The sequence below is a fragment of the Heloderma suspectum genome, chromosome 1 (assembly GCF_057233095.1).
Source record: "Heloderma suspectum isolate Gila_16-S chromosome 1, 16-S_ref, whole genome shotgun sequence".
NCBI lineage: Eukaryota > Metazoa > Chordata > Lepidosauria > Squamata > Helodermatidae > Heloderma > Heloderma suspectum.
This window is the reverse complement of record NC_139458.1, coordinates 339,344,619-339,360,473: the sequence shown is the minus strand read 5'-3', so window position 1 is coordinate 339,360,473 and position 15,855 is coordinate 339,344,619. Positions and strand designations below refer to the sequence as shown.

Below are 15,855 nucleotides of genomic sequence, written 5' to 3'. Positions count from 1 at the left end.
TTATCACATTCTCTATACCATTTCATCTGTTTGATCCATATTCCTAATTCTGCTTGGCAATTAATATTTGCGGTAGTCGTAGTATGATAGCACCACATCTATACCCCATTGTACCAGCTGCTGTAGAAACTGATAGCCAGGAGACTCCCTGCTTCAACTGTTCAGACTTAAACTGACATCTTTTCCATTCTAGCCAATACTTCAAGGAGTCGATTCTTAATGATATCAGAAAAGCTCGCAACTTGTATACCGGGAAAGAACTAGCTGCAGAACTAGCAAGGATACGACAGCGGGTGGATAATATTGAGCTTTTGTCTGCTGACATCGTGATAAACTTGCTGTTATCTTACAGAGATATTCAGGTAGGATCCTACTGCTTAATTTAAATCTATTACTTCTGTTATCTCTATTTCACCAACACACTGCTTTTCACTAACAAGACGATTAGTCTGTTGTTGCAGTGTGGAGTGCTCCTGTTCACTGTTTCCGTCAGTCTGCTGTGTCCACCTCCACAATATTCCTTACCATTCCCCCTGCCAGCCAGTTTTCTATTCCCCCCCCATGACCCCCACTAACAGTCCTCATTCTATGGCCACTGAGCACACTCAGTCCTGGGGGGGCTGTTTTTGGATTTCTCCCCCCGACTTCCACATTAGGTTGTTTCCCCCTAAAGGTTTTTGAGCTTCTGCAAACCTTGGGGTTTCCCTGAGCCTCCTGATGCCGCACCATTGTGTGTGGGTGGTGCCATTTTGGCTACATACGCAACAGTTCTCATTTATTTATTATTACATTTATATCTCACCTTTTTCCTCTTGCAAGGAACCCTAGGCAGCTGACATAGTCCTCCCCCTCCACTCCATTTATCCTCACAACAACAACCCTGTGAGGTAGGTTAGGCTGAGAGTCAGTGACTGGCCCAAAATCACCCAGTGAGGTTCATGACCAAGTGGGGTCTAGAACCCAGATCGTCCGAGTCCCAGTCCAACACTCTAACCACTACACCACACTGGCTCTCTCATGCCTGAGAGAGAAATAGAGGAAGTTAGTGGGGCCCATCAAAAAAATGTTGCAGTGCATCCCTGGCATAGGTGTGTTATGTGAGCCTGTGGCTGAGTGGGTTGAGGGGGGAAGGATAGCATCAAGACAGAAGTCCCTGCTTACTTAATGTGAAAAGCTACAATGCTGAGGCTGCCATAAGCTATTCTCTCTCAGCACAGCCCTCCAGCCTGCAATAAGGGTATAACAGTGAACTATAGAGCAGAATTGTTGTACACTACTCTTTCTGCCCAATCTGCACTGTGGGGAGAAATGCAAAGAATAACAACACAGGGTTGTTGTAAGCTAAGGTCTCAGTTTCAGCCCAACTTGCAATAGGAGTCTGATATGTCTGGACAACACTACAGGGTTGTTGTAAACCACTCAGAGACTGACTTGTAGTATGCAGTGTGCACTATACTGCAGGACAGTCATAAGTCACTCTCTCTCAGCCACAGTCCTGTTTAATCTGCAATATGGGGGACAATAAACTGCATTTGCTTTGGAATTTGCATTAGTAGGTTTCTTTTTTGAAACATTTCAAACTAAATAAGAATTGAGTTAGAAAGAGCAGGAACTCTTATATTTTCTGCTAGTTTAGGGTGGGAGTTTGGAGTGTATGTGTGTTGTGGACAGACTGGTGCCCAGTCCCGGCTTCATTAAGATCTTGAATTCCTTCATTGATTTTTATGGGAACCTCTCACTTCCATCCCTGGGGATATTTAATAATACCTTCTTAATCTGAACCAGGAAAAGACCCATCCTGACAAATAAGTTGGTACTCTCTACACTTTTTAAAAATCTATGACTGGGTTCGTACAATCGTGTAGGGAGAAGAAGCCATCGTGGATGCTTTCCCGCCCATGTCGTGTGTGTGGCCACCATTTGCATAATTCCCCGTGATGCAGTGTGGGTTGGCACATCATCCAAACCCAGCGCATGGCACAACAGGGGTTGCTTCGTACCCACCCTACAAGCCACGGTGACCAGTAGGTGGATACAGAGCCACCCCCGCCATGCTGAGTGCCGGGTTCGGACAACACACCAACCCATGCTGTATTGCGGGGAATTATGCAAATAGTGGTTGTGCACACAACACCCATGGAGGCAGGGGGAGAAGCCACAATGGCTTCTTCTCCCTACGTGATCATCCAAACACCTCTGTGTGTCCCTTCCTCTGTTCTCCTTTTCCAACCACTTCATTCTCCCTCCCACTTGGTTTTCAGTCCTCCCGCCCACACCCCCAACAGTCAGCATTCCTAGCCCACTGATCTTTCTCAATTCCCACTGGGCTGTTTTGGGGGGTTTCCACTCCTTAGGTTTCCCCCCCAATGTTTCTTCCTACTTCTGCAAGCCTCAGAGATCTTCCAGTTGGCCAATAGTTACCTCCTGTGCATGGTTGTTGGCATTTTGACTACATAGGTACGGGCATTCTCTCCTGGAGATAAGCAATATAAGACAAATGGGATCTGTAAAGAAATAGCGCCATGTATCTTCTTAAACTGAGTGCTCTTATTTAGTGGGCAGGAAGCTTCCGTCTGTTTCCTGCCTCCCAGCTGGGCAGAGCAGAGCAGAGCAGAGGAAGCTGCTTCAGCTGATCTAGGGACTATAGAAGCAAGCAAGCTCCCAGAGAGCAAGCGATCAGAGCAAGCGAACAGGGAGAGCAAACAGGAGATGGCCAGGGGAGTTGCAGTGAAAGAAGAGACAAAGGAGGCAGAGGCAAAGAGTGGGACTCTGTTTTTAAGTGGAGGACCAGGCACAGGCTACTCTAGAACAATCAGAAAGCTAGACACAAAAAGGGAAAAGAGGCTATGGAAGGAAAAGACTCTCCAGTGGTGGTGACCTGCAAGGTGTGTGCAAAGTTTGTTTTCTTGCCTGAGAACAACATGGCCTACACCTGCAACAGGTGCAGGCTGATCAGGCTGCTGGAAGAAAAAGTAAGAGGACTGGAGCAGCGACTGTTGACCCTCCATGGAATAAGAGAACACGAAGAGTTCTTGGACAGAAGGGTGGAACTGCGGCAGCAAAGTGAAGAACAGAAGCTTGAAGAGCAACAGCAAGCTGAGGCAGAAGAGGGAAATGCTGAGGGTGAGGGAAAATGCAGTAGAGGATACTCCTTGGGGGAAAAAAAGGGTGACAGTTAGGAGCAGAAGAACTAGAAGCCACTCTGCACCAGTGGAAGCAGTAGGGCTATGGAACCATTTCCAGGTACTTGCGGATGAGACTGCAGGACAGCCTGCAGAGGAAGAATTACAGGGGAACCTGCATGAGAGCAAGCAAGAGGCTGAAAGTCAGTGAAGCAGAGGTGATGAAACCAAGGCCTACAATAATAAGAAGAGAAGAGTAGTAGTCATGGGAGACTCCTTGCTGCGTGAGATCGAAACCCAAGTATGTCGCGAAGACCCGTGGACTCGCCAGGTATGCTGTCTCCCGGGAGGACGGATTAGAGATGTGACTGAAAGGTTGCCTGCACTCATAAAGCCCACTGACAGGTATCCCTTTCTTCTCATCCATGTGGGAACAAAGGATACCGCCAAGTGGAGTTATGAAGAAATCACGTCAAACTTTGAAACTTTGGGAAGGAAACTCAAGAACTTTGGGGCCCAGATAGTTTTCTCATCCATCCTTCCAGTAGTTAGAAGAGGGATAGAAAGGGAAAGAAAAATACTCTGGGTGAATGACTGGTTACGAAGGTGGTGCTGGTGAGAGAGATTTGGATTCTGGGACCACGGGCTATACTTCCTGGAAGATGGACAGTTGGCAAGGGACGGGTTGCACCTCACAAAGGCTTGGAAGAATGTGTTTGGCCACAGCATGAAGAACTTTATCAGGAGGGCTTTAAAGTGAATCCTATGGGGAAGGGAGATGTAAAGTTGGGGGTAACAATGGACAAAGGCTCGTGCACCACAACAGAGAGAGCAGCATTAATAGTGCCCAATAATAGTCTTCACAAACATGTAGGAAGAAAGCCGGACCATGAAGCACATGGTCTTTGATGTCTATATACTAATGCCCAGAGTATGGGAAACAAACAGAACGAACTTGAACTCTTAATACAAGAGGGAAATTATGACTTGATAAGTGTAACTGAGACTTGGTGGGATGACACTCATGAATGGAATACAGCAATTGAAGGATATGACTTGTTCAAAAAGAACAGGAGGAACAGAAAGGGAGGTGGGGTTGCACTATATGTGAAAAATACATATATCTGCACAGGAATACAGGAGGATGAGCTTGGTAGCCCCATCAAGAGCATCTGAGTAAAAATAAATGGAGCAAAGAATAAAAGGAACCTGGTGGTCAGAGTCTACTACCGGCCACCCAATCAAGAAGACAAGGGTGAAACTTTTGAAAAGCAAATAGCTAATGTTTCAAGGAAGCATGATGTAGTAGTAATGGGGGACTTCAATTTCCCCAATGTTTGTTGGGAGACAAATTCTGCAAAACATGGCCCCTCCAGGAAATTCCTGACTTGTGTGGCGGATAACTTCCTCCTACAGAAAGTAGAGGAAGGAACTAGAGGATCGGCTATCCCTGACTTGATCCTAACCAACAGAGATGACTTAGTGGATAAAGTAGCAGTTACAAGAACTCTGGGGGAAAGCGACCATGTTATACTTGAGTTCTTGGTTCTAAAGGAAGCAAAAGCTGAGTGTAGCCAAATACGTATCCTGGATTTTAGGAACGCCGATTTTAATAAACTCAGAACAATGATAAGTAAGGTCCCATGGCAAGCGACTCTAACGAGAAAAGGAGTCCAGGATGGGTGGGAGTTTTAAAAAAAGGAAATTCTCAAGGCACAATTACAAACAATTCCAACAAGAAGAAAAGGTGGAAGACAACAGAAGAAGCCAATGTGGCTTCTAGGGATGGACGAAAGGGACTTAACTGGTCCCGCAGCTTGCTTCGCGGTGGGGGGGAGGCGCTTCGGTTCTCCCCCCGAAGTTCAGGCGAGGGGGGGGAGGCGCCCCGCCTCGCCCGGCCGAAATTCAGGCTGGGGGGGAGGCGCCCCATCCCTTGCCGCCGAAATTCAGGCCGGGGAGGAGTGCCCCGTCTACCCGGCCGCGAAAAAAAAAGTAAGTTAAAAAAAAACAACACACGCCCGTGATAGGCTACGTAACGATTTACATAGCCTATCACGGCTAGATTTCCAAAGTCAGCCGTGATAGGCTATGTAAATCGTCACGTAGCCTATCACAGGTGACTTTGGAGAAAAAAAAAAGTGCGTATGCAAATGGCAGCGCCCATGGGGTGCCGCCATTTGCGTTCCTTAGTTTGGCACATCTAGTCTACGTAAAGATTTACGTAGACTATGGCGAAAATACGGGAACGCTATTTGCGTTGCCCTTATTTTCGCCGTAGTCTACATAAATCTTTACGTAGACTAGACGTGTCAAACTAAGGAACGCAAATGGCAGCGCCCCATGGGCGCCGCCATTTGCATACGCGCTTTTTTTTTTCAAAGTCACCCGTGATAGGCTACGTGATGATTTACGTAGCCTATCACGGCTGACTTTGGAAATCTAGCCGTGATAGGCTACGTAACTCGTTACGTAGCCTATCACGGGTGTGTTTTTGTTTTTTTTACTTTCCTTTTTTATTTTGCAATGGCAGCGGCAGCAGCCGGTCAGAAGACCGGCCGCCGCCCCCGCCCCCGCTGAACCGCCGCCGAACCGCTGCTGGGACCCGCCACCGAGAGGGACATTCGCACGAGGTAAGTCCCATCCCGGGGGGGGCGGGGGGCCGGCGGAGAATTTCACCACCAATTTCGGGGGGCCGAATGCGTTGGCATTCAGCCTCCCGGAGATTCGTGGAGAAATTCTCCGCCATCCTTAGTGGCTTCACAAAATGCTTAGAGATGACCTGAAAACAAAAAAACACACATATAGGAAGTGGAAGGAAGGACAAGCAACAAAGGAAGTGTACAGGCAGGTCGCACAGAATTGCAGGGATGGCGTCAGGAAGGCTAAAGCTGAGAATGAGCTGAGGTTAGCGAGGGTTGCTAAAAGCAACAAAAAAGCTTTCTTCAGCTACGTGCATAGTAAAACACAGAGGAACTAAATGGTGGTTCAGCTATTAAATAAGGATGGCAAAATGATAACAGATGACAAAGAAAAGGCAACAGCGCTCAATTCCTACTTTGGCACAGTCTTCTCCAAAAAGAAGGTCTATGACCCCCCTGGCAAAGGTGAAGTACAGGCTGAAGGGGCAGGATTGCAGCTTGAGATCAATAGGCATATGGTCAAGGAACACGTAATTACTTTGAATGAGTTCAAATCTCCAGGGCCAGATGAACTGCATCCTAGAGTAATAAAGGAACTGGCAGAAGAACTCTCAGAACCGCTGTCTATTCTCTTTGAGAAATCATGGAGGACGGGGGAAGTGCCAGATGACTGGAGGAGGGCTAATGTTGTCCCTATCTTCAAAAAGGGTAAAAAGGAGGAACCTGAGAACTACAGACCAGTCAGTCTGACATCAATCCCTGGGAAAATTCTGGAGCAGATGATAAAGCAATCCATCTGTAAGCACCTTGAAAACAATGTAGCGATTACTCAAAGCCAATATAGATTTGTCAAGAACAAATCCTACCAGACGAATCTGATCTCATTTTTTGATCAGGTAACCTCCCTTGTGGACTGTGGGAATGCTGTGGACATAATATACCTCAACTTCAGCAAAGCTTTCGACAAAGTGCCCCATGATATCCTGAAGAGCAAACTGTCAGGGTGGAAACTGAGCCAATAGAGCCCCAGAGCAGTTCTGATTCTGAGGAGGAACAGCAATCCGTGGGAGAGGAGCTCGCTCATTTCTCACAAGCATGGCAGCTGGCAGAGGTTCCTCCTGCCAGCATTCTTGGGATAGATAGTGACCCTGGCAGTGAGAGAGCGCTGGAGGGGGGCTTGCTGGATGCTCGGCGCCGACGCAGGGAGCGACGAGAGATGGAGGGCGCGGAAAGGAGGTGTAGCGCTCGTTTGGTGCACAAACAACAGTCGCGTCCCGAGGACCCAGGGGAAAGAGGGAGGATCTCTCCCTAGCCCATAAGTTCAGGGTCTTCCCGTGATTCTCCTTCAAATGGGGACCAACTGCCTTACCTGGAGCTTAGGCTACTCAGCTATCTTTCCCCAGTGCTGTTCCTTGCTTTGGTGCTAGCAACTAGTATTCTGAAAGAGTCATAAAGTAGTAACGGAATAAAGTCTTGGAAAGAATTCCTCGTCGTCTGTGTCCTGAGTTGGCTGTTGGTGGGGACTGCAAGAGGCAGCTAGGGCACTCCTGACACAAACTAGCTCAGAGTAGGCTAAATGAAACAATGATCAGGCGGATCCACAGTTGGCTACAGAATCGGACTCAAAGAGTGCTTATCAATGGGACCTTCTCAAACTGGGGACAGGTAACGAGTGGGGTACTGTAGGGCTCAGTCCTGGGCCCAGTGCTCTTCAACATTTTTATTAATGACTTGGAGGAGGAGGTGCAGGGAATGCTGATCACATTTGCAGATGACACAAAATTGGGCGGGACAGCTAATACCTTGGAAGACAGAAACAAAATTCAAAGTGATCTTGATAGACTGGAGTGCTGGTCAGAAAACAGCAGAATGAAATTTAATAGGGATAAATGCCAAGTTCTGCACCTAGGAAAAAGAAACCAAAGGCACAGTTACAAGATGGGGGATACTTGGCTCAACAACACTACAAGCAAGAAGGATGTTTGAATTATTGTCAATCTCAAGCTGAATATGAGCCAACAATGTGATGTGGCTGCAAAAAAGGCAAATGCTGTTTTGGGCTGCATTCATAGAAGCATAGCTTCCAAATCCTGGGAAGTACTAGTTGCCCTGTACTCAGCACTGGTTAGGCCCCATCTGGAGTACTATGTCCAGTTCTGGACACTGCATCTTAAGAAGGATGCAGACAAGCTGGACAGGGTTCAGAGGAGGGCAACAAGGATGATCAGGGGACTGGCAACAAAGCCCTATGAAGAGAGACTGAAAGAACTGGGCATGTTTGGCCTTGAGAAGAGAAAACTGAGGGGAGAAATGATAGTGCTCTTCAAGTACTTAAAAGGTTGTCACAGAGAGGAAGGCCAGGATCTCTTCTCAATCATCCCAGAATGCAGGACACAGAATAATGGGCTCAAGTTGCAGGAAGCCAGATTCTGGCTGAACATCAAGAGAAACTTCCTGACTGTTAGAGCAATATGACAATGGAATATGACAGACAATTAGCCTGTTTTGTTTTGTTTTGGCCTCTTAGTCTTTTAAACATTTTTTAAAAACTTCTGTAAACCTTGGGGTTCCGCTGGGTGTGCTGATACCTACCTCTTGTTTCTCAGGGGCCCTATTTTGGCTCTAATCTTGTCAGTGCTAACTCCTGAGTTTGCTGTTAGAAGGAGATGACACCATCTCAAAAAATTCTCAAAGTAAATGCTTTTCCAGTGAAAAAGAGCATATGGGGAACTCTAGGTAAATAGCTTTTATGTCAGCATTTAGGTCTTGTTGCAGAATTAAAGCACTCTTATAGTTGCTATTATAGATTTAATAACAGCACTTTGTTACCATGGCAACTTTGTGCATATATGCCTAGGTCTGTAGAAAGGCACAGTGGCATTTTGAATCTTTTTTTATGCCATAATAAAAAATAATAATAATATTTTAATTAATAATAATTAATAATTTTAATAATAATAAAATAATTTAATTATTATTTATAATAATATTTATAATATTATTATAAATATTATAATAATAATATTATTATAATTATTAATATTTATAATATTATTATTATAAATTAAATATAAATTAAATATAAATTAATATTTATAATATTATTATTATAATAATATTATTATTATTATAATAATATTATAATAATAATAATTTTTATGCGTATTGGGGAATACTGTGTAAGTGCAATAGCCAGGACTCAAAGGAATTCTGTGGGAAGATTCTATGCATATGCTGGCACTTTTGAGATTCCCCTACCTTTTTTTTCCTTTTTTTTTGCTGTAGCACCCTACAAAATGGGCCAACGTTCGCTGCATCTAATACTGCATAAGGAGCTATAATCAGAAGAGGTGTTCCAGGGCATTTTCACTTATGCCTCTGCTGGTGCTTAGGACCCCAACCAGTACAGACATGGCACACTTTCATCTCCTTGTATTATTCTAAAGCAGGGCGGGAGGGGGGGGACCTTTTCCAGATGAGGGCCAGATTGCAAAATGGGCAAGGGCTTGCCGGGGGGGGGCACATTTGGGCAGGGCCAGATGTGATTATTGTCATTTTAAGCCTATGCAGTCAGAAGCAAGCAGAGGAAGGCTTCTGTATCATGTCTACCCAGAAGTAAGCAGGAGTGCACCTTCAAATAGCATCCCAAATACCAAGCCTCTGCATTTCTACTCACAAGTAAGCAAGTCTCCTGCCTGCAAATTGCACAGCTTAAGTCTTTGTGGTGAATTTAAAGGTTAATTGGCTTTAAACATCCTCTGATCAGAGATAACAGCCAAGAAAAAGAAAAGGAAAAAAAAACCCTTGTGGACTGGGCTTGGGATATTCCGGATCTCTTTTCTAAAGGAAAACTATTTTAAAAACCGCCTGTGGATTCCCAACAGCCTTGGGCTGACCTTCTGCTCATGTACTACTGCTGAGCCCCTGTTCCCCCTTCAGCCTCTTGCGCCCCACAAAATGTTATTCAAAAGCTTCAGCTGCCTGGGACACACCTGTCCTGATCTAGCAAGGGAGACCCATGTACAGAAATAGCCTTCTACTTCCATAGCTGTTGTAGATGCAGATTCCCACCCACAACATGACGCTTAACAATGTCCCATCGTACCAGCCGGAAGTGGCTTGGGTGTGAATTAGGATGCACATCTTCATCCAGTCAGAAAAAAAGAGGGGCGCACAACCCAGCTGATAGGTTATGCTAACGTCTATCATTTTACATTTGAATGGTGGCAAAAAGAGAGGGAAAGAATATGTTGCACTACCAAAGGTGCTAAGGAGTAGTCACTCCTGAAGCATCCAAAAGGAAATAGGTAGGCAGGGCTGGCATCAAGAGTAGGAATGGCTGAGCACCTGCTAAGGGCCCATACCCAAGCAGGGACCCAGTAACAAAAGACTTGCTCCTCCTCTTAACCATTTCAACCCAGTTATTCACCTGCCTGTCACTCTAGCCCAGACGATGGTGAGAAGGAGGAGGATTACATGCCACTGCCCACTTGCTCACTACCCCCCTGCCTATCAAGCAAGCAAGTGGTGGCAGTGATGACAAAGAGGATGAGGAGCAATAGCAGCTGGTGACAATGGTGGTGAGAAGGTAGACTCACTAAGGGCAGGGGGCCATTGAGGGTGTCTTGCCCAAGGACTCTCAAAACCCTAGGGCTGCCATAGTCAGGGTTGGGGTATAAGGGGTAGTAGTTGGGTGGAAGCAAATAGTGATAAACAACAATGGTAATGAAGTGGCAGTGGAGCTGTATTGTGAATGCAGTTTGTTAGCAGAGATGTATAGGAAAGTAAGTAGACATGAATGTGGGAGTCAAGGTTAGCTCCCACCAGCCTTCTCCACTTATGAGCTTTCTAGCTAGCCACTGTTGGAAACAAGGATACCCATTTCATCTTTCATTGTGGAGGAGTTTCATAGCCTGATGAAGAGTTCTAGAGAACTTGAATGCTTGCACATTTTTGTAGAATTTTGGTTGGTCCTAATAAAGGTATTGCCCAACTGCGATTCCCCACCCGCCATAGACTAATACCAAAATCTTGAAAGCCTTTCTTAAAAAAATAATAATCAAGATTAAATTGTTAAAATGTGTATGTTAATAACATTTTTCATGGTTCCTTTTTTATGTACCTCATAATAACCAGAAATATAATTGCCCCTGAGGAATAATCACATGCAGCCTGAAATGCAAGATGGAATCACTTTCCTCATCTTCTCTACATGGTGTCCTAGTTTGGAAACAGAATGCAGGACTTCAGTGTGGTTTAGCAAAGCTGTTCTTAAGGTGGTTAGATTCATCACGTGGCAGTAACAGTTGGATAGACAGAAGAGGACCGAGCAAGAGCACCTTCACTGGATGATGAAGAACATTATTATTGTAGAGCCCATTCGTAAAGTCTTATATCCCTTCAGAATGCAACTATCACATGTTATTCTGTCATGTCAGAATAAAACCTGGAAAGTTTATTCTTCTTTCTCTTCCTTACTATAAGGGTTTAAATAAATTCCTTTATTCTGTCTCTTGGAAGGATTATGATTCTATTGTGCAGCTGGTAGAGACATTAGAAAAACTTCCAACCTTTGACTTGGCTTTGCATCACCATGTGAAGTTTCATTACGCATTTGCACTGAACAGGTAAGAACTTCCCCTCCTAATGAAATCCTAATTCTTTATGTTGATTTCATATAAATCATTTCTTGATATGTTTCTTCTCCACAGGTCTGAAGCATTTTCAGTTTCCTGTCAGAACTTATTGTCCAACTCAGTCATACCTGCTTTACCCCTTCCTCCCCATTGTGTGAGTTAGATTTGGCTTTCCATCTGTGTGCCAGAGAGTATTTAACTTTCCTTTCTGACATGATTAGGAAAGCAGTTTGAGCAAACAGAAAAAATGAAGAGACAAATGTTGATTGAATGGTCCATGAAACATACTCAAAAGCATAAAGCGCAAATCAGCATGGTTCTGCCGGGAAAGGATGGGTGCACAGTTTGGCAGCATGCAGACTGATGTAAATGTGTACATGTCTAATATTAGCTCTTCTAGTTTAGCTCTTCTGTATAACAGGTCCTCAAGCTATGCTAGAGGAGCACAAAAAGCACACTTTTCCCTAAAAGCAAGGCATAGGGCAAGAATATAATTCTTAAAAGCTACTTTGTTATATTCCTTTCATATGAAGATGCCTCTTATAGATTATTAAAATAGTATACGTGATTTAGAGTTGTTTGCATGTATCCTCAGAAGTCTTTTGACAGGTGGCTGCTTATTTTGGATTTAAAAACAACAGCGCACTACTGTATGCCCCGGCCGTGGGCTGCTAAGGTTTGGAGGTGGCAAGATAATGATAAGCCAGATCCAGGTTTGCTTACACGGAGCCTTTATTGAGTACTTACAGAACACAGGTGTACCCAATGGTTGGATCAGACAGCTTCTCTGAAGCCAAAGCCATGGGGTAAAATGGGTTTTTTACCATACATGTCAGCAGTGAGGCAGCATGACAGAAGCAAGTGTTAATTAGCATTCATCTGCAACTTTCCCAGCATAGGCTAACAGTACTTGTTCAGAGGGAAAACAATCAGAACTTTCCCAGCACAGCTACCTGTAGCTCGGCATAAACATAGCCTCACTTCTCAGGCACATCCTAGGCCCTGATAAGATTCTAGCCTTTGTTAGCATGGAATGTGCTGAGGCTGTGCTATCGACCTCATCTCACATGCTTAGAGGCCCACTAGCAAGGAAATTGTGCTTATAATGAACCTAAACATAGCATTATGGATCTCTAGGCCCCTCTAAAACTACAGGTGACTTGGTTACACTCCTGGGGCCATTACAACTACAAATAATTTTACTGCTAATGGCGGTGACGGCACTATATCAAAATGTAGCTTGCATCAATTGAAAATCACAACTGTGCATGTCCTGACATGAAGACAGACACTTTGAACTCCCTATCTCCTGTTGTAATTCCACCACTGTTTACTGGGAAGTGCTATTTTATTTCCCATAGTGTTGTCTGTGGTAGCATGCATGGGATTAGGCAGAACAAAATGGCTTCTGTCAGGAAGCAGCAGCGAAGTGATTATGAATGCAAGAGACAGAGGGCAACTGAAGGGCCTCCGAACTTTGGCTTTCTTTCTTATCAGATTTGAGAACTTTAATTCAAGAATTTGAAGTGGCCTGGTTCTGGACAGTTTTAGTCTTCCTTAGGAACTTCCCTAACCTTGTGTTTATTGTTGTTTTTCTTGTGGTTGTTGCATCCTGCTGGATTATAGTTTCCCAGGGCTTAATGTTGCAGGCAGGAACTTCTTCCTTCCCCTCCCTCACTGGTTGGCCTTTCTGTTTTCCTTAGAATGCTTAAGAGGCAAACTACATGTTCTACGCAAATGTACGTAACAAAGCCCCAACATATTTTTTTCAACTGTAGAGCAGCAAAGCAGTGAGAGGGACAGGATATGCTTAACACTTTCCCCACTGGCTTTTTTCTCACTTAGAATCATCCCTCAGTCTTCTTCTTTTCCTCCCATGGGATTCTAGGTGCTTATTTCTCCTTGTAAATATGTATCTGGATATCACAAGGGGTATGATTTTTATTGGGGAAAATTGCCAGCATGGAAATGGCTAAATCATCTTCCTTCTTTCCCACTGCTCTCTGATCATAATTGGAGCTTACCAAGGCTGCGCTTAAATCCAAAACGTCAGGGCTTTGTTACAAACATTTGTGTTTAAGTTGTCATTTGCCAGTAAGATTGCTTTACGACAGTGGCTTATGCCAAAGCAGGAGGTCTGGCTCTAATTCTTAGCTGAAGAGTACCCTCAGCTGCCTATGGACTAGTCATTTTTAATATTTACCCACTCAAGTGGAGACGAAATGCTGAAAGCTGAAGTTAGGTAGGTAGAACCTTTTCTAAGGAGGTTTAGGAAAAGGCATGAAGTAATAAAAAGAGAACCATGGAGGAGAGATAAGGCAGCAAGGAGAGGCACGTAGCAAGGGGGCTAAAATGGGGCATAATTTGTGGGCAACAGAGATGCGTGACTTTATGGCAGCTAGTTCTCCAAACTGAACACCATATGTGTGGCAAGCACATTGCCATATAAAGTAAGAATCACCATAGTATTGCTGTTCAACATTTATGAGGCAACAACAGTGTGCTTAGCACTATATTAAAATATATAAGGCACGCTAATCCTGTGTAGGGGGATGCAGAGCAGCTGTTTATTTAAAAACTATTTTTTAAAAAGAAGGGAAATTGCCAGACTTCATATGGGCTAAAGACAGACTGCTTTGTACTAGCAAGTGCTTAACAAGAGAAGGGAAGAGTTTGCAGAAGAAGTTGATTTTGAAGATGGGTTTAAACGAGAAGGCAGATCTGATCTGATCTGAATAGGACGAGAGGAGTCATGAATGTCTCTGAGCAAGCAAAAGTGACAAATAAATGGAAGTGGATCAGCCAGTTCCTGAGATCAATTGAGGTGGTACTTAGTAAACTTGTTTCACTTGACAAGTAATGTGTTCATATGATAAGGAAGTTCTGTCTGTGAGCCATGATAGCTTTCACAGACCTAATCCACAACTTGATATCATTGGAGTTATGGCATGATGTGCATACCCTTGCAGAAAGGAAATGTTGAATGTGAGAGCCTGTGCATCTGAGAGGCCATAACAGAGATTGAAGGGCAATTGCTAAGTATCAGTACAGGAAGTTTATCTTTTAAAATTTTTTATCCTGCAGTCCATATCCCCCCACTATATAATATCTCAAATACTTTGGACAATTCCATGCAAGAGTGAGACCTGTTCTGCTAATCTTCCATCCTGAGACAATGTATTATTGCCTTGGCAAAGATGAGAGTGGGTGGTCATGTAAGTTTACTGCTCGAAAGCAAATCCGCTGTGAACAAAGTGGCAGATTTAACTTTTAGGCTTGTGCCGTGTGTGTGTGATAAGCACAGAACAAAGTGGCATCTGGGTAGGAGACAGGTGGGAAAACCTGTCTGCAAAACCTGCAAAAATCTGGAGGGAGTGTTACCACCACTTAATCAGTATCTTACAGCATGGGTACAGAACATATGCGGCATGATATGGAGCCCATATTAAGTGGATCCTTGGACAATTGTAGCCATGTTACAGTACTCATACCAGACAGTTTGCCAGGTGTAAGATTGCAGACAGAGCAGAGAATAATATAGTTAGGATAATAGTAAAAAGCAAATTAATTTGATTATTTTCCCTTTGTTTGGGCATTCTCAATATTGCTCATTATTTCACAGAACTGAAACACATAGGAAAGAACTATAAAATGTTTGTTTGCTGCCTTGCCTGGAGGAAAATGGAGAGGGGCTGTTCACCCAAAGCTGCTTAAAATGTGACTTATTTATTGCACATATAGCTTCTGGGCAGTATCCAACACTGCCAGTGCACCAGTAGGACCCACCACTAGTGCAATGAGAAGCTAGCAGTTCCTAAAGCAATAAAAAAAATGGCCAAATGCTTGTTCTCAGAATGAGGCAGGTCAGCGGAGCTTGTAGAAGGGAGCTCTGCTGACTCGTCCTGTTCCAGAAATGAGCATTTGGGCTTGTTTCCAGGGTCGCTTTAGGAAACAGAAGGAGCAGAACAGGTGGAGGTGCACAGGCAGTATTGGATACTGCCCAGTGTGTTGAACAGCTCCTGTATGTAAACCAAGGGCCAGTTTGCATGTCATGATAAGCCATGCTGAAAACAAGCCATGGTGATTGATTAATAGCTCCCTAAGCCAAGCTGCTGCTGACAGATGATCAGGTGCTCTTTGGCCTGCCATGGTTTGTTTCCCCCTTCATCCTCTCATCCGCTTCCAGCACATATCCCAGGGACCTTTGCGGCACAACTCTTACTCCTGCTGTGATGAGACAACCCCCCCTCACTTTCTTGCCTTGCAAAGCACCTGCTCTGAGAAAGAGACAGACAGACAGACATGTCATATCTTCAGAGTGGAGGAGGGGGACTTACCTTTTTAGAATGAGGTGACTGAGGGTTTTCTTTCTTTTCTTTGTTTAACACTTAAAAGAAAGCCACGTTGGCTGCTCCTCCCAGCCCGTTTCTCTTCCTAGCACAGCTATGCCTGTATGCG

General features: G+C 44.4%; 1 protein-coding gene across 5 annotated transcripts in view; it reads left to right on the top strand.

Moving 5' to 3' along the window:
* Nucleotides 1-15,855, top strand: part of MAP3K5 (mitogen-activated protein kinase kinase kinase 5) — a 154,075-nt gene that overhangs the window by 63,466 nt on the left and 74,754 nt on the right. For all 5 annotated transcript variants that reach the window (XR_014786701.1, XR_014786700.1, XM_084827628.1 and 2 more), the window contains exons 5-6: nt 194-362; nt 11,282-11,388. Coding sequence is in view for 3 of the 5 variants with exons in the window: in XM_084827628.1 (XP_084683754.1) it covers nt 194-362; nt 11,282-11,388 (276 nt within the window). In the remaining 2 variants the exon portion in view is untranslated. The remainder of the gene's footprint in view (nt 1-193; nt 363-11,281; nt 11,389-15,855) is intronic.